The sequence below is a fragment of the Etheostoma spectabile genome, chromosome 7 (assembly GCF_008692095.1).
Source record: "Etheostoma spectabile isolate EspeVRDwgs_2016 chromosome 7, UIUC_Espe_1.0, whole genome shotgun sequence".
In the NCBI taxonomy this organism is placed as follows: domain Eukaryota; kingdom Metazoa; phylum Chordata; class Actinopteri; order Perciformes; family Percidae; genus Etheostoma; species Etheostoma spectabile.
In genome coordinates this window covers 6439116-6462841 of record NC_045739.1, presented here as the reverse complement: position 1 = coordinate 6462841, position 23726 = coordinate 6439116, and the positions used below count along the sequence as shown (strand labels likewise).

Below are 23726 nucleotides of genomic sequence, written 5' to 3'. Positions count from 1 at the left end.
TCATCTCTAAATACTAATGAATGTGGTGTTTCCAATGCTTTCAGCTCTATTACTTTCTGAAAAACTGTAAGAACACAGTTTTAATATCACAAATATATAGTGTTTTTCACATTTATTTATAGCTGTGTATGTAACCTCAGACATCTTACCTGGACATATTGGTATCTTTGTTCTTTTACCTGTTTCTCTCAAACGGTACAGTGCATTATTGCATCATCCTTATTTAGTGTTTGTATACAAAAAAAGGCTTTCTAAGCTTTCTCTATATAAATACCATATATGCTCATTAACTCGTCTAAAACAAGACACCTGCTTAGGCTTTCAGCTAAAATTGCAATCAGTAGTGTTTGATAGGCACCAGACTGAAATCTATTCGGTTTTGAATGTGAGGTTAACAGTTGTGACAGCTGTGTGTTAGCATGAACAAAGTGCTGTAAATCCACAGTTGTGTGCAGGTTAGGGTTAACGTCATGGGATAAGTGTGTAGAGTTTTGTAAACTGTGTATGCGCAATGAAAAAGGAATTGGAGTTTGGTCCACATGAACTGCTGCTATGCAGACTGTAGTTAGAGTTTTGTTAAACGTATTGATGAAATACTTTAATTATACATTCGATAGTATCAAAACAACCGTGGCTATAAACAAAAGAAAGAGAAAAAATAATAATTAAAGTATTAATGACAACATACGGAATAGGCCTTCAAGGTATGGAAAACATGTAAGATTAGTTACAATATTGTTAATTACTATTAACATTATTATAAATGTGTCGAGGTATTGTTTTTTTATAACAGTATTTTATCAAAGCTAAAATTCAGGTATCGTGACAGCCTTACTGTGCATCGTGTCACTTGTGTGCACGAACGTCTTTGTAAACATACATGAGACAAAACAAAACAGGGACACATTCATAAGAAAATGCTTCATGTTGCTATTAGAGTCCTGCCACTCCACAGGGTGCCTTTAAGTCAAGAAATCACATCACATTGAGGGAATAATGCTCATTACAAAAATGATCCCTGAAATGAATCCTACTCGTTTCCAATGTAGTTTTACGCTATGTCATTCTGACTTTAATGTCTGTTTTCTCATTCATTCGAGCAGTTTTAGAGGACAATAAAAGTCTTTGAACCATCATACCACTAGAATGTGTAGTTTGCCATGTTTTTGTTTGTTTGTTTGTTTTTTTCAGTGAACTCCAACTGATTTATTTTGTTTACTTTGCTCATACTGTCTATTGTCATGTTGAAGAATCTTTAATCTTCTGTGGCTTTTAAAGCCATGGATCAGTACACTTTTATAATGAATCAAAAGACTTGCTCAGAGTATTATGAAAGTGTTTTTAACAACCTAACAAAATATGTTAGAGCCCTAAAAAATTCCATTTCTTCATGGCTGTTTTATGGCCAACTTCTACATTGAGATTATAGTTTGAGCTTAGACCATAAAACCCCTCCAGGCCTTTTTGGATTGGAGTCTCAGATAGTTCTTCAGTGTGTCTGTATACTGCCCTTTTTTTAGATTATTTTGGGGGGCATTTTAGGCCTTCATTTTTATGGGACAGCTAAAGACATGAAAGTGGAGGGAGAGGGAATGACATACAGCAAAGGTCTGCAGGATAGCGTCAAACCTGCGGCTGCTGCGTCAAGGAGTAAACCTCTATATTTGGGTGCGCGCTTTACCAGGTGAGCTACCCAGGCGCCCCACTTTTCATTTTGATGACAAATAGTAAAAAGCTCTGAAAGAGGCATTTTGTAGTCGCAAAGTCAAATTTTCCTTCCTTTCATCACATTTTTTATACCTCAGTGGCTTCTGTATTAAAACATAATGTCTTCTGCATTTCACATTTCTTTATTTTTATTTCACTGAACAAAGGTAAGCTCTGTTGCCATAGTGATTTCAATTACGTTTAAGTATTAGAAAAAAACAATCCCTCTTAGAAATTGGCAAGAAAAACTGTATTAGGTTAATTGTTTTTTGACTTTGTTTACATTTCTTCATCTGTTTGCAAAGATTGCATTGTACTTTGTTTTTAGAAAGAAGGTAACTTCATGAGAAGCATATTATAGTAATAAGTGGCCACTTATGAATGATGAGCCATGCACAAAATTCAGGTACTTTTCACGATACACATGGTTTTTCCACATTCAGCGGTAACTCTGGCTTATTGCGACGTTGCTGACCGTATCTCCCTGTGCTGTGTGTCATCTCTCCACCAGCTGGAGGAGCTTCAGTGGCCAGATGGGGAGCAGGAGGTGCCCATCTCTGTGTGCAGTCTGCCCTGCAAAACTGGAGAGAGGAAGAAGAGAGTAAAAGGCATGCCGTGCTGCTGGCACTGTGAGCTTTGTGATGGCTACCAGTACCAGTACGACGAAACCTCCTGCAGACTGTGTGCCTACAACATGAGGCCCAACCCCAACAGAACCGCCTGTCAGCCAATCCCCATTGTCAAGCTGGAGTGGCACTCCCCTTGGGCAATTATCCCCGTCTTCCTGGCCATGCTTGGTATCATTGCCACCATCTTTGTCATGGCGACCTTCATACGCTACAATGATACACCTATTGTTCGGGCGTCGGGCCGAGAGCTGAGCTACGTGCTTCTAACTGGCATCTTTCTGTGTTACATCATAACCTTCCTCATGATTGCCAAACCTGACGTAGCCGTGTGTGCTTTCAGGCGGATCTTCTTGGGCCTGGGCATGTGCATCAGCTACGCCGCGCTGCTCACCAAGACCAACCGTATCTATCGGATCTTCGAGCAGGGCAAGCAGACGGTCACGGCCCCGCGCTTCATCAGTCCCACTTCCCAGATTGCCATCACTTCTAGTCTGATCTGTGTGCAGCTGCTGGGCGTGCTGGTGTGGTTCGCCGTGGACCCGCCGAACACCATCGTTGACTACGATGAGCAGAAAACCATTAACCCCATGCTGGCCCGTGGCGTGCTGAAGTGTGACATCACAGACCTACAGATAATCTGCTCATTGGGCTACAGCATCCTGTTGATGGTGACCTGCACCATCTATGCCATCAAGACAAGGGATGTACCAGAAGACTTCAATGAAGCCAAGCCCATTGGCTTCACTATGTACACCACTTGCATAGTCTGGCTGGCCTTCATCCCGATTTTCTTTGGCACAGCCCAGTCAGCAGAGAAGGTGAGTCATTTCTTTCTCTCTCTTTCTTTGTCACAAGCGTTCTCTTTGTCTGTCTCTCTCCCTCCTCTCACAAATTTCCTTTTCATTCCTTCTGCCCTGTTTTTATCTTGTCCAAACACATGCACACATGCCTATTTGTACGAACACAAAATGAAAACACAAACAGGACATAAAGGGAAACACACACACACACACATTTAGTGACTGAATAAGTTATGGGTTCATTTTCTTTTGATTTCACATTCATATGGCTTCGATATGCGTGGAAACCCACACTAGGACCACCATGGACAAAAATAGGCATAGGAAGGCGGAGGAAGTGTTGATGTTAAGTAACCAAATCCTGAAAAGCCAGAGGAGTGATAGGGACGGGGGTGCCGGCAGCTCCAGATGCCATTATCTTCGCTATCACGCCTTGGGCTCAACATGTACTATTATGCCTTATTCTGGAAAGGGAGACGAGCGGGTGGAGGAGGTGGAGGAAAAGGAGGAGGGGGAGCTGGAGGAGGGCAGGGAGAAATGGTGGGTGAATAAAAGTTTGACTCAACACATTCCATCTCTTGACAGCTACGCTCTACTCAACAAAGCATTTGATATTGGCTGCCACTGGAGTTGATTGAGAATATGACATTTTGACCTGACGCCCTAGTCATTGCTTATCTGTCCAGCACTGGGAAGAATACAGATGCATCCGTTGGCTGGACTTGTGGGGTGCATGTGCTGGTTGGGAGGCTGTGTGTGTAAGACAGAGCAGAAGGGGAAGTTTTCCACTGATAGAACATCAATGCTGACAGGAAAGTGTTAATTCTAACCTTTTGAGAGGCAGCTGTGGCTCAGTGGTAGAGTGGTTGCCTGCCAATCGGAAGGTTGATGGTCCGATCCCTGGCCCTGCAGTCCCATGTCAAAGTGTCCTTGGGCAAGACACTGAACCGTGAGTTCCCCCTGACGCTGTGCCATCGGAGTGTGAATGTGTGTGAGTGTTTATCTGATGAGCAGGTGGCACCTTGTACGGCAGCCTCGGACACAGAGTATGAATGTGTGTGAATGGTGAATGGTTCCTGTACTATGTAAAAGCGCTTTGATTAGTTGTTGAGACTAGAAGCGCTATAGAAGAACAGTCCATTTACACCGTTCAATATCCTTCCTGCTAAGCTACCGCATGAGATGGATCAGAAACTGATTTTCCTCATCTCAATTTGCTGCGATTTCATAGATGAATTACACCCTCAGCAGCGATTAGGAGTTAATTATTTTACTTGCGGCGACTAGTGAGGCAGTAATGTGTTTATCTTTCCCCTTTATGCAGTCAACCCCTTTACGCCAGCTCCTGCCTTATATTCATCTCCAGTTCACACCACAGCATCCTGGTGTAATGGCCTTTGTGGGTGCATTTCTGCTTACTCCCTTGCCACTGCAAGTGAGAAGTGCCTTTGCATGTCTTTATAACATACTTCGCAGAAGCTGCAGTGTAGTTAAGGTAAAGTGAAGCTATCCCATCCATTAAGTTACCTTATTTAATCTTAAAGATCCCGTCAACATTTTTTCTTAATATTTATGTCCCATAAAATGTCTGACCTTGACTATGCTGACAAATATATACTGGCAAAGTTTGTCACTAGAGCGGTGTTTTCACATGCCTTGACTAAAGTAGGAAATGTCTGTGCACTTCCCTGTAATCTAACAATCTGAGAAATTTACCCACAGCAAGCTAGATTTGGTATGTCACAGATTTGAAAGCCAATCGCGGTCTTATATACAAATGCAGGCAAAAAAGAAACCTGAAACCTCAGGTGCAGAGCGGACTTGTCACATGTGATGCATGGCTGTATCCTCACTTTATAAGTGCCATGAACTGTTGTTTATAAGATGTGGCTAAACAGTCATGCAGATTTGAATAAGGTTGTGCGATATCAAATGAAAAATGAAAACACATTTCAGATGGCTGTGTGACCTTATGTTGTATAGTAGTGGAGCAGTTGTGACTGTGCACTGAGTGGAATGTTTTTAACTCAACACTATTTAGATGCCCTTATTTTCCACACCTGTGACTCCCTCCCCCTCCCCTCTGTTTGGCCCATTCGGTCTCATGTTGAGGGAAGCCATGCGAAAATGGTAACAAAAGATCACAGAGCATCCCCTGCCTCCTGTGCACCTGCATGTGCTCAGTCAGCTACTCAACACTCTCAAGTTAATGACTGTGTGAGAGTCACCAGCATCCAAATTCAACTGTCCTCAGGTCTGGAGATCAACTGACTTTTGAAACAAACCCAAGGGTCCTCATGTATAAAAGACTGTGCAGCTTTCATACCAGAAGGTGGCGTATGGCCAAAGCTTGAAAAGTACCTGTGGATAGAAATATTCACGTATAAAACCGAGCAATTATCATGAAATCAACGTGAAATTGAGTGCACATGAACGGACCACCGACCCCGCCTTTCCTCCTCCAACAGATTAATATGAAAATTACTATAAAAATGTGCCCCCAACGTCATTCTTTGTCCAATCACAACAGGTTATCCCGCTGCAGACAGAAAAATAACATCACCAACTGTGAGGTTGAGGAGCTGATCGCAAAGGTGGAGGCGAGAACATTTTTTTCTTTTTGTCATCTCGGAAAAGCAATAAAAGAAAATAACCCAGAATGGCAAATGGTGACTGGGTGGTGATTGCACCGAACCATGGCAAAAATAAAAAAAGAATAAAAAGTCTAATGTCAAAGTGGAAATCAAGAGAATAGTGGCAGCGCCACGCCATTTACAGACCAACATGCATCTCAGTGTCAGTCCAAATTACACGCAATAAGTAGTTTGAACTCACTGTTGTAATGGCATTTATTTTCTAAGTGTTAGTACGCTAAGTGAATCTCCGTCCAGCATGAGGGAGACCTGACTTAGAGAGAGGTTAGTGAGGCCAGCGTCTCCACAGCATGTGACAGTGCGCACGGATCAGCTGCACCACGCATGGATGAAATAGTAAATAGGACTACAGAAATATGTACAGAATTAAGACAGTCAAGATGGGCCAGTGTTTGTTGGACCGGGTACACCTTGTTCACTTAATAGCCTACAAATCATCCACGAGATTAATTACGTGTCGCAGGAGTTTGCCCACCCAACACAGCGTTTGTTCCTGGGGTCTCATTTATGAAACTGTGCTTAACATCCTTACTAAAAATGTACGTACGCCCAAAAGAAAAAAATGGCATACGCCAAAAACAATTCAGATTTATAAAACAGCACATCTGTAAGCAATGTTACCTTTATAAATCACAGATTACCCACAAGTGTGAGTACGTGAATCAGCCTCTTATACAGCCCTGTACACGCCCATTGTTAACCATAAATAGCCAATACAAAACACCTTGTGAATGTTGAGAAGTACGTTAATGACCCTGGCGTTCTTTACGCCGAATGATGCCGAATCATGATGACTGGCGGAGAATAAGCAAAAAACTTCTCAGACGTTCAGGAATTGTTGCAAATTGAATTATAATTTTGGCCCGTTCTCGCACAGTGTAGGAAAACTTGATCTATAGACTGTCTATATTAATAATGCTGTCCAAAACAGCAGGCAGTAGGGCACATGTTTAACAGAGGTTAAGTAGCCTGCGATTTAAACAGTTAATAGTTTGAAAGATGTGAAACATTATCCACATAAATGATCAAACATTTATCGAGTGTCAGCAGATATAATTGTTTTTCATAGACAACGTCACAGACGTATGCCAGTAGGTGAAGTAGAAACTTTATTGTGTAACAGTGAGTTTTGGCACCTTTCACTTTGAATTCGCCAGATTACAGTGCAAGACAAGACTTTATGGAAGTAAATTTTTATAAATCACACCGTGTGCGAGAAAACCAGCGTATGCAAGCTTTTCGTAAGTAAGCAACGTATAAACATGAGGCCCCGGGCCTGCAAGCCACAGTTCGAATAGACCCTTTGAATAAACTAGATGACACAGAAATGTACGAAATAGCGTCAAAGTCACCTAAACTTTCTGCAATTTTTTTGAGTAAAAGGAACTAGCAAATACATTTAAGTGAGGCTGTCACTGAACACAAAAAGCCTCTTATTCTGTAACTCTTTGACCACAAAAGACAATGTTTCTTACATTTTTAAAAAGTAGGATGATATAATGAAACATTTTCCATGAGGTGGAAACTATCTAGACAGAAACTTTCTAGTGAAACACCCACAAGATTCAGTAACGATTAAAAGGAGAACTTCATGTTGTGAAAACTAACATACCTCAAAACATGTATGGAAACCACTTAGGCTCTTGTAAGATATCTCCTGTACCCACAAGCCTTCACACAAGAGAGACCGTGCTGCCACGTATCATTAGTAATGACTAACTATACTCTCATCCTGCTTTCAGAAAGTAAAATGAAAATTGCAACTTCTAATCCGCCTGTCTCTCTCGAAAAAAAAAAAAACTAAAAAAACAACTGCGCCTGACAGGAGTTGGACTTGACACTTACTGCAGAGATGTGGAGTCTTTTTAAAAACATGTGAAATTCTCCTGCCTTCCAGTTGTTTTATGCTTGAAACCCTGTGTAGATTGCACCAGGGGCAGACTGCAGGCAAAAGGTAAAATCGGTCAAGTGTAATGAAAAGAAAAATTGAACAAAGATGTTGAACATCCTTCATGAAATGGCTTGGCAATATGGTCAAAATTTTAAATGCTGATATATATCTTTTCTTATCTCGACGACAATACCGCACTGTCCTTTATTAAGGACTTTCAGAAGAACTTTGAAGTGAAATTATAGACAAACAAATATTTTTCCAGCTATACACTGACGATATTTACATGCATGCACACAAATAATTTTATTTAAAAACAAAAAAACGCAATCTGCAGATTTTCTGAGAAATTTGAGTTAGTATGTGCTTGTTATTATCAATTTAGACAACGTAATTGCATATCACAATATCTCAATATATATAATGAAATCCAGATATGATTAAATGTGAGAGATGTTGCGGTTTTACATCACTCCAAGAGTCCCAAAGTAAAAATAATTATAATGTATTGCACTTGCAGTTTGGAGTATTAGACGAGGGTTATTGCCATAGTAGTGTGTGCAAAAAGATGATGCCAAATTAAATAAACAGCATAGGCCTAAATCCCATAATGATATTAACCTATACGCCATTTACTTAGCTGGTTTTAAGTAAACACTTGTTTGGCTTTAAAAAAAAAAAAAAAAAAGTATGAAAATTACAATAGCAGGTAATTTGACTCAGCTGCGTGAAATAATCATATCAACCCTATCCAACCACATCTTTTTACACAACATGCCACACACAATCAGCATCTACTGTTCAGCAATGATGTTGGAAAACCTCTGTGGGCTGTGGCACGCCTCTCCACTGAGAACACAAATCTTTCAATTTATGTTCTTTACAGTTGGGAGAAAATATATTTCTGTAATGCAACCCAGTCTTTGGAAATAAACCGTGACAATGTGAACTCTCAATTATCGTAGCTCTGCTATAATTTGAATAAATAAATAATAAATGACATATAAGACCCTATATTATATATTACTTCGCCTCATGAAGATGTCAGTAAAGTTTGATTTGAGCCTAAGGTTGTGAGGACAGCTATTTCTGCAGAAAGTAACGCAAATTGCTGGTTTTGTTAAAACAGCGTCTTTTATTAAAAAGCTCATTGTCATCAAGCATTACCAAAATATCTCTCCTCTCCTAAATATTGCCTGAGTTATTTCTTAAGTTAAAAAAATATATCAAACACGTTTACCTTTAGTGCTTAAAAAGTTGGCCCAAAAACTTATAATAAAAAAAACTTGTCAACAAATAGCGCCATCCTCTATTTGTTTTGACTATTAATAACCTGCTCTAACCAATGCAGAGTGGCTTACACAGTATGTGTCACAACGTCTTTATCTCGAAACCCAGAAATTGGGACCTCCTGCACAGAGTCAAAATGAGTGGGAAGACCATCCACACAGAAAGCAGTGTCTCCAATGTGGAATAGGACTTTGCGGCACAAAGCCAGAGACAGTTATTCATGACATGAGCCTGGCTAGAAAGTAGGCCACCCAAAACAACAAGAGACACATCCAGGTAGTTGAGAGGAGACTGCAAATCCCCTGGATCCATTATTGAAGTCATTCTCTAACAGGGCAGAGAGCATCCTAATCGTCACTTGCTGAATCAAGTCCTTATTGCTGTGTGCATTTATAGTACTCAACCATACCCAACTAAATTGCCTTTGAAGTAAGTACAGTATATCCCTAGTGGGTATAATTACAAGGATTACCCTCAACAGCTATTTGTCTAAATGGAAGACTTATCGCTTGTTGTGGCTGGATGTTGGCATTTGGCTTGTCAATGAGATGTCGAAATCAAAAGCAACCGTTTGATTTGATTCTTGATGAGGACGTTAATACATCATTAATGCGGCTAAAAATAGAGAGTTGCCAAGCAGTTGTGAAAATGACTTCATGTATTTATTTATGTTAAAGCAACAGGAATTAATTATGAATGTTCTTTGACAAGCTAAACATTCAAGTGGTGGGTGAGAGGGGCTATGAATTTGGGTCAAGCTCATCGAGAGGCACAATGAAAAATCCTGTCTCGGTGTGATTAGAGGCCGTAAGAAAAAGGATTTGTTATGGCGTGCGTGTGTGCGCTTGTGTTTGTGTGTGATGAGTATGAGTAAGCACCTAATACTCATTGTGCGCCTGCTTCCAAATCAACTATTCTACATGGTCAATAAATCAGTTCTGATAGGGTCAGCGTTGCAGCGTCTAAGGTATCAGAAGCTCATTAAAAGCTTATTCCAGCCGTGTTTAGTTGCTCGCACCAAACTCTGTAGTGTTGCTATGGATACCTGACAGGTTACCAACAACCAAACATGAGGAAACACAGCACCGGGCGGAGATTCTCTGGTGATTATCTTTGACGCCACGTGTACTCCTCTCAATGCTTTGATCTGTCGCCCCAGTATATCTAATGACAAACACTGTAAATTCACAGACATGAGAGAAAGCACAACATTTCCATTCTCCCCTAGCTTGATGTGATTCAGAGTGCACCGAGAGCATTGTGATATTCATACAGTTATTTATGCATGGTGAGCCAGCCAGATCAGATGCTGCTCCACACACACACACACACACACACAAACGGGAGGGGATGGAGAGAGAAAGAGGCAGCTGAGTGTATTGGCATGTTGATAGTATCAGGCATCTGAATGATTGGTGGAGATTGGACGACAAAGACATGACTGGCATGTAAATAAGTATCTTGTATGAAAGATATAACCATTAGTTGTGCTATTTACCGAGAAAAACTGTATGCAAATGGTGACATTTCTTCCTCATACTCAGTGAGCATTTCACTGCTCTGCAGATACACTGTGGTGGCTAATGTGTTTACAAATGTATCCTCTCCCCGTTCACATTACCAGTGGCTGGCAGCAGACATCGGATGCTTTCAAGTGCAGTACATCAATGAGAGAGCTTCGGTGATCTGCTCTTGAAACAATAATGTCCCCTCTTGAAGCAATTCCTTCTCCTCCAAGACATTTAAATAAAAAAAAGAGGCTTTTGAGTGCTGAATTACTGTCTTCACTACCTCTTAATGAAATCACCACCTTTTGATGAAATAACTGTGTTAACCTAAATGTTGGCGTGATCTGGGTTATGCAGGCTCATAATTACCACGTGTGAAGGGTGTTATGTGACCTCTGAAAATGAATGTTAAGGAGAAAACTATTAAAGTGTACCCGTGTTGGGCTCACATGAATGGAAATCTTGTGAAGGATTTTACCACTTAACGCAGTGAGAGCTTTTCACAGGCTGCACTCCACTGCGTGCAAAGCTGCAGAAAAACAAATGTGGACCTGCAGTGAGATGCAGTGTGCTTAGTCCATGCTCTACTCAAAGAGGAATTGCGGGGGGGGGGGGGGGGGGGGGGGGGGGGGGGGGGGGAGAAGAAGAAGCTCAGCGGCTGTAGATTGGTCTAATGAATGCTTGCATGGTAAGATAAAGGTTCTGATATGAGAGGAAAGGAAAGGTGACCGCAACATTTCACGGATAGCGGGGTCTATCAATCAAGACAAGGTTCCAAGTGGATGGACTGGTAGAAAGGAGGCCATGTGAGGACATTTTGACAAAGTCATGGGGATGCTTCTGCTATTGTCATTAATACGCTTGAACTGTCTTGGATTTGACGGAGTAGCTGCAGGTCAGGCTTTAATAAATGCTGCTGGATTAGGTTACCGTACGCATGACTGCTCTTTTCCCCACATTTACACATAACAAATATCCACACCACCTACGTATCTGATAATATTGTTACATTATAAAAGAAAGACAGTCTTGCTATTAAATAGAATTATCAGTTATCAGGTTGTGTATTAAGTTAGTCAAACAACCATCTGATGACGTGGGCCCTTTTTAGAGGAGTTTCTACACTCCAGGATTGAAAAAAGTATGACTAATGATTTATTCGCTGGATGCTCATATTCTGTTATCAGGCGATGGTTATTATTAGGTTTTGCCTCTTCCTGTGCTCAACAGTGTGACTGTTCTGTAATTGGCCATAGATGTTAAGCCATCGCCGCTGTCTTGCCCCTTATTTGTCTTGATAAGGTTTTAAAGTGACTAATTTATCTGCTTGATAGAACTGTTTTTTTCTATTGCTATTCTAGTCTGTGTTCAAATCTTTTTTTTTACGTGTCTGTGCTTTCTTCCAGCTATACATTCAGACAACCACTCTGACCATCTCCATGAACCTCAGTGCCTCAGTAGCACTGGGCATGCTCTACATGCCCAAGGTGTACATCATTATCTTCCACCCTGAGATGAACGTACAGAAGAGGAAGCGTAGCTTCAAGGCTGTGGTCACAGCTGCCACAATGTCATCACGTTTGTCCCAGAAGCCCAACGAGAGGCCCAACGGAGAGGCTAAGACTGAGTTGTGTGAGAACCCTGCTGCTGACCCCATGAGTAAGTAGTCCAGCGAGAGAATCACAAAGCCTCACACGTATGCACCAAGAACCGAGCACTTTAACTTTACATTAGACATAATCCGAGTCAATGTAATGTACTGCTTTAAAGCCCAGAATGCAATATTAAGTAATTTGTAAAACACAACATTAATACTTTTCTATGCCAAACTATGCACCAGCGTTTGTCTCAAAATGGCTGTCATAAAATCTATTAACACATACAGGCTCAGTTTGTCCATTTAGTCTACAATGAGTTAATAAAGCTTATATACAGATCAGGATGGTATACAGACCACAGAGAGCCAGGAGTTAATGATAGATCTATATATATATATCGGTGCTTTGGCGGTTTCTAGGTTTTAAATCTTATTTTCCCAAAAAGGGGCGAATGAGAAAGTAGTCTTTTCATATTTCCTTTCTTGTGCTAGAAAGTCCCATTCCAGCAATTTAATTGCGTGGCTACTTGAGTAAAAAGTATGCACAATGTCCTATAGAATGGACCAAGTTATCTTAGGTTCCTGATAAATGGTTAGACCTTTAGCTCAAGTGCACAGCAGTGAGCATGAAAGAAGATGGGGGGGGGGACTCACTCTGTCAAGAGATTTGAAGAAGCAGGGCTTTGTCGCCAGGAATGGAAAGAGATAATCTGTCTCTGTGGCTGTGTGTTACTCATACCACCCTTCATCTGAAACAGCAAGCGTGATCCTGTTAGCAAAGATAATACTGGGTATTAGTACGTGAGTGGGGAAGCCTACATACTTCCACAGTTAGGTGATAGAGTGTTTGTCTGTGGTGAGAAACAACAAATCTCAAACGGGTTTTGAATTAAAAAAAAAAAAAAGATTGTCTGGAATTTAGACCAACGTTGCCATGGAAGCTCTTTGCTCTTCTCTAGTTGTCAGGATGAAGACAAAGATGATTGACAGCTCATGCAAATCACACATCACAGTCTCCAAAGGCCTCCTCTCCCGCAACGCTTCTAATCACACAGAGCGATCGTGGCACCCACAGGTGCACCAGCCCCTCTACCCCCTCTTTGAATTATGCCTACGAGATGACAGATTTTCCTGGGAGTTCCTCCAAAAACCCTAACAGTTTTCACACTCATCTATCACGTGCTAAATACGCTTTGTGTATGTGTGTATGTGAACAACTGTGAGTGTGCTATTTTCAATGTGTGTAACTGTGTTTGACTGAATGTGTGAGTTACGCACATATAAATCAGATAACTAATGCAAGGGGATGATGCATCAGTGGATGGGGAACATATCCTTCCCAGTCACACATGTGGCTCAATGAGCAAATTCACTCTGCATTAAGGGTGAAACCTTAACATCTGTCGCAGCAGCACAGGACATGTGGTCTCTGCGAGGCCCTCCCAAAAGTGTGTCGTGTCATTTGCTCTGTGCGTCTCTCACCTTCTGTCTCTCCTACATGAATGTCTTCACGCCTCGTCTCCCCTCCGAGCACACTCTCTCCTCCTCTTGCCCTTCTTTTTCAGCAGCAGAAGAAGTGACATTTATTAATGGCGAATTTATGTGCATGACCGCCCCAATACCTGAACTGTGCCTCGACCATCCCTGGAGACTGTCCGTCAAGTCCTGTGACCATCAGAGCGCCAAATACCTCCCTTTCAGGGCCCATCAGGCCTGTATGAGATGACTCTGAGAGATTTGTAGGATTAAGAGCATTAGGAGTTCTGCAGTTTTACATTGGTACTGATACAGTGTAATATCTTCATGATTACACCTCTAAAAGACCTGGCAAATCAGAGATGATGAAATGCTTCACTATCCTGAACAGTTTTTTTTCAAATATAGATCAATCAAGACGGATCAATTTCATTCTATGAACAATGAGGACTGTGGGAAGAAAACTGAACCTAACAAAAACCGCAGAACAAAATATAAGAAAAGTTCTGAGATGAATAATAAGCTATATCGATATTAAAAAATAAGATGATAGCGTAGGAAGATGTCTAGATCCCAAACAACACACACACACACACACACACACACACACACACACACACACACACACACACACACACACACACACACACACACACACACACACACACACACACACACACACACACACACACACACACACACACACACACACACACACACACACCTTCTTGAAGATGTGGTTAAAAGCAATAATCTGTTGTGCGTTTACTTTATGTTTTATTCATTATTACTTGCTGGCCAAGACTACAAAATGCAGCTGTAAAGAAGTGGTGCAACTTTAATTGCATAGCCCATGGGAGCTAGTCGCCATAGCAACATTAAAGCAGTGGAATGAGAATTTATAGCAATGTCTGTGATTAAGAAAATGTACATGGTCCATCTCCACTGCACAGAAAGGACAACACACACACATTTTAGTACTTGATACACGTTTTACTTGACGTTAACCACCACAACAATGCCTACCCTAAAAAAGCCTTTTGCAGAAGTCATGACGAGCCAGAAATGCCTTCACTCTGAAGGTTTGAAACTCAAATTGGTTCTCATAACTATAGATACACAGAAGGACACATAAACACACAGCACCTAGGCACTCAGCCACATTCTGATAGGTTTCCATGGCAATCCAGGCTGGGATCATATTGCATGCCCTAGCATTTGTTTGGTGCTCAATTGTGTGGCGTTGTGTGTTTTTTATCACTAGTCAACATCGGAAAATAGAAACCAAGGATGTACGCGGGGGCATTGGGAGTTGGAATTATACACTAGGCCAGAAAATATTGCGACTGATTGCACACATCTGGTGGTAAGGATGCACAGTAGGAAGAGTTTCCAAAAGCAGTTGGTTTAAGATGCATTTGCCTCTTTTGTTTTGTTTTAAGCAGTCCTCAAAGTAAATGCTAATCTTGTTTTACTCTGTTCTCAGGTCAAGCAACCAAGAAAACATATGTGAGTTACAACAACCTCAGGATCTGATCTGCTGAAAATGAATGCTGTTTGTCCTTTTATCTGTGATTTGAAAAGGGAGGGCAGCTCTAGAGGAACAAAGAAAGACAGAGAGAGACAGGAGAGCGAGCGCAGGCATCACAGCACCACCTGCAGTACCTATGCACTCCAGGACTGTGGATCGCATCCAACCTTCATCCAGACACGATACATGAGTACTGACAGAGGCTAGCACAGCAGTAGGCCAGTGTGGCTGGGGCGGCATAACGCACCAAACTGTAGGTTTTAAACATGTGTTGTGTCCCCTTTTCTCTCTGACAGAGAACAACTTGCCTGCTAAAAGGGGTCACTGTGAACGAGGAGTTAACACAAAATAAAAAGGACAGTGGATCTGCTTTCAAGATATTTTCTTTTGAAATGTCATTAAAGCCATATTCTCCTGGGGTTCCCATTATCAGATTTTTTGTTTTGTATTGTTTCAGTGATTTTCTTCTGTGCCTCTTTTCTTGCAGTTGATTTAATTACCTTGAACAGCAAGCTCTGCCACATACAGTATACTTTGTTTTACTGAAACCAACTCAAATCAATCCCAGATGATTATTATTTATGTTATAGTGATGGGCATTGTAAGTATGTTTCTTTTGTAAATATTTGAGAGTATTTTCATGTTTGGAGTACAAAAATAGATATCCAGTCTTTGTTCAATTGGATTTGGATGGTAATGAAAAGCACCACAAAGTGTTCACTTTGCATGTGCCAATGTATGTCTGTTCTATTTGTGCTGTTTGAACAACAAAAAAAAGAGAAATAAATTCTGAAAATGATACTTTGCTTCAGCATCCTTCTGCCGTTTGTTTTCTTTACCGGAATTGAACTTCATTTAATGACAGAATATGGCTTTAATCTGTTGTTGAATTGACACTCCCCCCCCCTCCCTTGTATCTGCAAGCATGTTTGTTTTATATAGTTTCGTACTGGGTGTATTATGCCTAATTATGGTGTGGGAAACATATCAGAGCAATCATGCAAGTATGTTGTGATGTCTGTCAAATAATGAACATGTAATAAAATCATTTTGTTATCTTTTATACAATTAAACTAGACAGCTTATCATAGTTATTTCTTTGCTTGTGCGTGAGTGTGAGTGGGCATGTTTGTGTTTTGTAGCACAAGGGAGTTTGGCGTATTTAACCTGCTGTATGAATAAGTGCAGTTAATCACTGTGTTGTTTATGGGTTTTCTGTAATCCAATGAAAATGTCATGTGCTCGTTTACATCAGTGAGCTCAATGAGCAGTGCTGTCATGCAAAGAGATGAGACCCTGCGAGAGCAGAGGATGTCCACTAGCTGACTCCTTTACTCACCCTTTGCTCTTTTCTGTCACATCGGATGTTTCTCTCTCACTGTTGCTCCTTCCAAGTCCCACCACCAACACCCTACATGAATAATATAACATGTCAGATCAATTTGTCCGGCTGATGGCCGAGCTTTACGAGCTTACTGCGCTTTATTCTTGTGCCTGCCTGCAAGCATAATGTTAGTATTTTCAATATCGATTATAATATAAAAACATGAATAGGCCACGCATGAGTGACTTCTGGTTCTTCACTCTGTAAACATCTCCCTCTAGGCTGTTACATGGGGAAATGATATATGACCAAGAGATGCTGATTCCTCTATTCTGTGAGTGTGTGTAAGCGAGAGAGAGAATTAAAGAGAAAGATCGTGGGAAAGAAGGAATGAGAGCCTTACCCACACAGGTTTTCTTTTGTTTCTCTTTCCATTTGTCTTGCATCTCTCTCAGCTCCTGTGGGACCAGATGGTCTTTATTCTCATACACACAGTCTGCCATTTTCTGTTGCACACAGCCAGGAAAAATCACACTTATGGCCAATTAAGACTAGCCTCTCCCCCACCAAATTAATTGCCTGTTTCAGTGTCTGTGTGCAAGTAATCGGTCGGGGCTGAACAGACTTTAGATCTGCAGCTCAGCAAAAAGAAAAGAAATAGTAAACAGCTCAAGTAATACTACTTGGGATCTTGACAAAACTTTGAGAAACACAATCTTTGATATGCAGAAAATATTGAAAAGTAACTATGAAAACATGTTCAGGAAGGTCGCTTTTTTTCCTACTTACCTAAAATAGCGTGAAGTATGATTTACTCCAGCTCCAAACTCTCAAGGCTCCTACGTAAGAGCCCACCTGCTCAGTATGCACCTGTTCCGTAGGCAGCAGTTTCCTGGGAAAACATCAAAGGGAGGAAACTAATCATGGTGGACCTAGAGGAAGGCACACTCCTCCTGGAGGATTTAAATGTTTCAAACTCTAAGCACTGTCAATCGCAGATTATTATGGGTGGAACATTTGAAGTTGAACAATAGTACACAGGCTTGCCACGAGTTCTGATTCTTAAGAGCTGTCTGGTTACACAGTTGTCAAAAGTGTCCTCATTGTGTAGGAATTACAAGTCTGTGTGACCCAATTTGGATGACAAGGTGACACCGCTGCTATACGAAAAGTACATTTCAGCATGCGCCTTGTGTGACGTGTAGAAGTCTCAGCACGCTCAGGCTTTCTTCCATCTGGAGTTTTCATGTCACTTTGGTCCAGCTCCTTTGAAGAAAGCCTGCCTTATCTTGTCAGAACTCCTGATGTGCTCTTTCACAGACAATTTACTGATGCGGAGTCTAGATTAGCTCTGTTTCATGGCTCCTGGGCCCTGGGCTCTCCTATCTCTCCATAAATGTCCAATTATCCAACTCCAGCCAGAGTGAAACCTTATCTGCTTCCCGTCAGTGACCAACGGAGGCCTGATATAACGTAGGGTGGATAAAGACAATACGCTATTCACTACACACTCATTGTAACCCTTATAATCCCTTATAATGCATCCTTATGATGCTTTTTGTTTAGCAGCATCTTTTTTTTCCTTCCTCCATCTGCTGTGCTCTGAAGAAGAAATCAGGCCAGTTACTGTTACCAGAACATGGTGACACCAATATTTTATAATTAGTTGTACAGTAAGATATCCCTTGGTTAGACATGAATCTTAACATCCACATCTCCACATAGCCACTAATTACCATCTAAAAGGAAGAGTACATATGAACAGGCTTTGCAGCTGAGATGCTGTTTGTTTTTCTACGAGAAAAGATATGCTGCCTCTTATTCCATGTGAATAAATGAGTGTAGGCTCACTTGGTGTCATTTCTTATCCGTGGGTCTATTGACCTACGCCTTGCTTCTTTCTTTGCTTCGGCTGCATAGCGAGTGTGTGTGTCAGTGTGCTTGCCACAGCGTTATTGCATTTTTAATCAGCGGAAGAGACCAGGCATCATTCTCATCACATTAGTGTCTCCTGGTATCTCTCTCTCTCTACTTTTACTCCTGGGGGGGAGTTGGGTGGGTGGAGAGAATACTTTTGAAATTTGCTCATTTGACAGTCGTTGGAGATATGGATTTTGACAGTACACAATTAGCTCAGTCACCTCCTTTATCTTCACTCATTTTTGGCTAGGGGATTTAGTACGTGTTGCCTCTACAGTAATTGTTATACCTCTCTCGCCGTCTCCCTCTATGTCTTCCCCTCCCATCTCTTCGATATCCAAACATCTAATTCCATCTTTCCCCCAGCTAATGCTTATTTGAAAATTACATATCTGACTTCATGGATTTTAATTGACTGCTGTGCTATTAAGACGACTGACTGAAACGAATGCGCTTCTGTATTCACAGCTGAATAGGAGCACTAATCTGCTGCCTTTAGTCAGAAAAATGCATTCATGGACAAAAGAAGAACCGGCATACATATCGTGAATATGTTGCATATTTGTTGTGCTTTGGCTGCATGAAGATCCAACTCACTTTTAGAAGATTGTTTAAAATGAAGTAGTTTTTTTTTAACACTGAATCACAGCTCAGGTTCACGGCACAAACAAAAGCCAACTGCATTTAAAGCAATACAGTTCACCTGTGGCTTAAACAGGAGTTGACAGAGATAAGTGCTTGCCGGCTGTGAAATTTAACTGGAAAGCTAAGCCCTTGATTTCAAGGAGCATGGCAAAAACAATGCATTTCCACATCCCACACAGATCATTGTTATTTCAAAGAAAAGTAAATGCCTAAAGAGAAAACAAAATACTGAAATGGACTTAAATAGTTGAGGAAGAGTGATAAAAATCCACATCAAGCAAAGATAAACCTGAAAGGTACAAAGAATAAATCACATACCACACTTGTTAAGGAGTAGATTAGTAGAATCAGCTGTCTGGTGTTGCACTTTTATTTAGTCTTTCTTCTTAAAACTGATCTTAATTCAGGCACATAAATCCTCCACATGAATCCAATAGCTACAACTTTTGCTGTGGGCATTGTGCAGGAAGCGTACTGTCAAATGATAATAAATCAATTTCAAGTGTGAATTATATTCTTACCACGCAAACTACATCGCTAAAGATTGCGTGTCTCATTTTTCAGTTGGCGGTGGAGTGTGGCGCACTCTCCATTTGATTAAACTCTACCCAAAGGCTGCATCAATTATGTATCTTCACAATGGAGTTAATGGACTGCAATAAGAGTTGAAGATGACTTGACTACATTTTCACATGACATGGCAGGAAGAATCTCACTTCAGTAATGGAACCCTTCTGAACAGCTTGTCTGAAATAATAAAAGATCAGGCCTGCTTCTGGCTTATTAAATAAAATCACATATTCTTGTGTTAATTTCCCTGTTACAGTAGCCTAATCAGTGAGACATTATGCCCTCTGAAAGATGCGTTTCCTTCAGGAGAGTGTTCAATGTAGCACACATGTCGGTGTGTGTGTGCGACATACACTTTCTGTTACGTCTATTCCTTAATTTACCTGTGTGTGTGCACTGAATGCATGTGTGAATGTCTCCGCTCAGCTTGCAATCCATCTACCCCGGGATCCAGCTTCTATAATTCTGGTCTCTGGGGTTTGGGGTCTCATGAGTGGGCCCTGGCAAAGAACAGAAGGGGCCTGCCAAGCCCCAACTACATAGTCACTGACCCATCTGGCCAACAGGCCAGCGGGGAGCACGCAGGATGCCGAGACCAAAGCTCTGCACAAACATCCTGTGCTAACATGAGACTGGCGGATCACACAATGCCAGTAAAAGGTAGACCGGGTGTACAGCAACCACATACTGAGCAACCTTCATGTTTTATTTTGAGAGGCTGCGTGTTGTTTGAACTGCATATAGAGAGGGCAAAGAGTTTCCAGCTAAACGCACACTACAGGAATATGCTGTATGGTGCATAAAGTGACAGCGACCCCGCTGCTGTGTTGTGTATAATTTAGAGCAAAAAAAACATGTTGATTCTCCGATCTTCGCGAGTCATGCAGAGGTTGGTTCAACATGACATTACAGAGTTAACCTGACCTCAATGCTACAGTTTCTCCTCTACACTACAATGCACCGCCATGGAAATGTTTCTAATAACATCTCAAATGCCAAATGTTCTGCCGCTGCCCTCAGCCCCTGCAGCAAGCTTAAAATGCTGCTCACACCATTAAAGCCAGTGCAAGCAGCAAGCACAAGGCAGCATCTGTCATGCCTGCGAAAATCCACTGCATCCACGGGAGTATGCGCCTTCCATGACTGAAGACGAGGATTTCCATCCTAGCTCTGGAATGGATCCAATTTATGAGATAAGAAGCAAAATGCAATTAGTCTACACTTTCTAAATCTGTGACTGAATTGTGGGAGTCTCACAGTTGTTATAACTTATCTCACTTTTTAATTATGAGTGAGACTTAAGAGAGAGCCGACACATTTTGTTATCAGGGGGAATTAACTGAAGATCACTTCTTTGCTGATGCACTGTTAAATAAATAGCGGCCATCAGTGATACAATCACAGATTTACATGTGGCGTTATGGTAACTTTGAAAGTAATGAATTTAAATAAACTCAAGTATCTTATAATAGGATCTTGTTGCCTTTACACACACAGTATCTGATAAATGATAATTGCAGTTCTGCATTTTGTTTACCAATGCTTAAGGCAACATTTATTTCGTCTACAAAAGATATAATGATCTCATGCAAATGTTATCAGTCAGTACATGTGTCATGGTGTGCTACTGCCATCTACTGATAACTGCAGCGATCTCCATCTTTCCCTCTGTAGCTTTTATTCTCACGACCCTGTCTCAGAATATAAGATCTGTACAACAAGTCCCGACAGATTACAAAATGTACTTCTGAATAGACTTCCTGTTCAGCGCTCAGGGCAAGGCAGCTCATTGTGTCGGCATTGGAACGCATTCAAATGAACTTACTTTATTCTTTCACAAGATGGCGCTGCGGTCATTGTTGGTGAGAGGACAAGATGCAGCCTGCAGATTAGGTGAGGATTTAACTTCATCTTGATCATTTCCAGTGCTGCAAGGAGAGATTGTAATCACACACTTTTGTCACCTTGGAGGAAAATGCATTGGATTAGGTTCACTTCCCAGATACTAAACCTGAATGTAGGTACACATGTCCAACTCTAATTATACCTGATCTTAGTCTTACAGCAACCTAAATGACCTTCTTGTGGGGTCAGCATTTTGTCCTGAACAGGTTGTTGTCCTAACTACTAGTCCCAGCTAACAATTTGTGCGTTTTTACGTTACGTAACGTTGCACACACAGCATGTCAACGGAAAAAAACATTACCAAGCAGCTTAACCTACGTTAAGGTTACCACAGCGCTTCCCTCCCGTGTAACTTTAGATACAATTCTAAACCTTAGAAAAGTGAAGTGGATGTGTACTCACCGTTGACGTTCACTTCTCCGATCACAGATTGAGGCACGGTTTGATCAAACGTGGTTCAAACCAGCGAAGGTATATTACTATATAAGTGTATGGTTCAAACACGTTATAGCCAAAATGCTATATTAGCAGTTAGGCCTAACTAGCAAGCTCCCAAAACAAAAGAAAAATAAATAAACGCATATAAACTCACATTAACACAACCCCTGTTTGTTTACAGATAATATTCCTCAAAAAGATATTCCTGAAACACAATTTTTGGTCGCTACAAATTGACATAGCGTTAATCTGGTGGCTGTTTTTTCAACCCCCACCACCACCAACACTACCGCCCATGTTCCCAGCTAACAATTTTTGGTTCCCAGAATGTTCTGGAAACGTTCGTTTTTGGTTGCGGGAACGTTCCCTGAAGGTTAGGTTTGGTTGTATTTTGGTTGTGTGTTGGTTAATCGGAAAGTTTTCTTAAATGTTCTGGGAACGTTAGGTTTGGTTACATCGAACGTTCTCAGAACGTTCCCCAAACGTTATCATAACGTTGCAACCCTTAGCGAACGTTCCCATGACGTTATCTTAACGTTCCAACCTTTAGCGAACTTTCCCCTAACGTTTACCTTAACGTTACAACCTTTAGCGAACGTTCCCCTAACGTTATCTTAACGTTGCAACCTTTAGAGAACGTTTACCCTTTGGTTTACAGTTTCCCCCAATTTTACACACCAAAATTGGGACTTATAAGCCTAAACGTGAAACTCATGTACCAAATCCTTAAACCAAGTTTGAAAAATTGCAAGCACAATCCCTGCATTACACTGCAGCGTCCAATTCTGTATCGCACTACACACAGGTGTCCACATTAGGCACAACATTCAAAATTAAAATCCCAAAAGTCCTTTTGGAAAGCAACACCAATCACAATGCCAAGCCATACCCACTGTTCACAGGTGTAAACGCTAGTTGCTGAATTGCACACAGTCAGAGCTTGAGCACTAAAAGGCCACAGATGAGCTTTCCAGTTTTGGAGAAAATGAGATTCAATGAAGCAAGAGGTAGAGGTAGATGGTGTGCTGTAGCCAGACCAAAATAGGAGGCAGGATGCAGCCTGATTTCTTCTGTCCTACATTTGGCATGTGTTATTGTCTTTTTGTGTTTAAAGTTTTGAAATAATTAGGGACTTTCATTTGTAATTTTTATACAGTAAACCCTTCATCTTACTGCATGTTTTTCTGATTATCTCATCTTGGATATGGAAAGTGGTGCATGCAAAACACAAGTGGTCAAAAATACTTGCTTTTTTATTAATAAATGGCAATGTTCTTTTGTTACTGTATTACATTTGTGTGTTTGTTCATTTAAATGAGTGGGTATACATTACTGTGACAATCTTTCACAACCGGCTACAGCATAACACGGAGAATGCAAAAAGGCATAAACCTACTGATGGGATAGTCATGTTTTATGTTGAGCACATCATTGGCTGTTGGTTGGAAGACGGATTTATTTATATGATGTGTGTGTGTCATTTTGATGCAAAAATACATTTGGAAAGAGATGTAACCGTTTTGAATGCAGTGTTTGCTTTTGCTGGGGACATGTAGAGTTTACCATTTTGTGTTTACAGTTTCCGGAAAATGAGCCAAGGATTCAGCAAACGTGTAGCCAATTGGGAAAAACTGTTTTACGGTCTATACCCGGAACAACAGTAACGTTACTAACACATTTGTTGCTTAAAATGTCACATTTTAGGTTGCTGTTTGTATATAATGTTATACAAAAAGTAGAATTGGTATATAGACCATACGTTTCTGGATTATGCAAAATAAAAATGGCATTGATCTTTTATTTATAATCTGAGTATGTCTTTATATTATTAAGTCAAGGGT

General features: G+C 41.0%; 1 protein-coding gene and 1 long non-coding RNA gene across 3 annotated transcripts in view; one reads left to right on the top strand and one right to left on the bottom strand.

Annotated features, from left to right (window-relative positions):
• Positions 1 to 15884, top strand: part of grm7 (glutamate metabotropic receptor 7) — a 63599-nt gene extending 47715 nt beyond the window's left edge. The window contains exons 8-10 of one of the 2 annotated variants that reach the window (XM_032521911.1): positions 2219 to 3154; positions 11886 to 12138; positions 15137 to 15884. In XM_032521911.1, coding sequence (XP_032377802.1) covers positions 2219 to 3154; positions 11886 to 12138; positions 15137 to 15273 — 1326 coding nt within the window. In that variant the 3' untranslated portion in view covers positions 15274 to 15884. Of the gene's footprint in view, positions 1 to 2218; positions 3155 to 11885; positions 12139 to 15038 lie in introns of both variants that reach the window. The other variant, XM_032521912.1, reaches the window with a different exon arrangement.
• Positions 2049 to 22353, bottom strand: LOC116693184 (uncharacterized). The gene is made up of 6 exons (XR_004332862.1): positions 21850 to 22353; positions 21368 to 21470; positions 17197 to 17299; positions 16811 to 16865; positions 16423 to 16494; positions 2049 to 2288 (listed from the first exon to the last, which is right to left on the bottom strand). It is a non-coding gene; the product is annotated as an uncharacterized LOC116693184 (long non-coding RNA).
• Positions 22354 to 23726: the final 1373 nt, after the last annotated feature.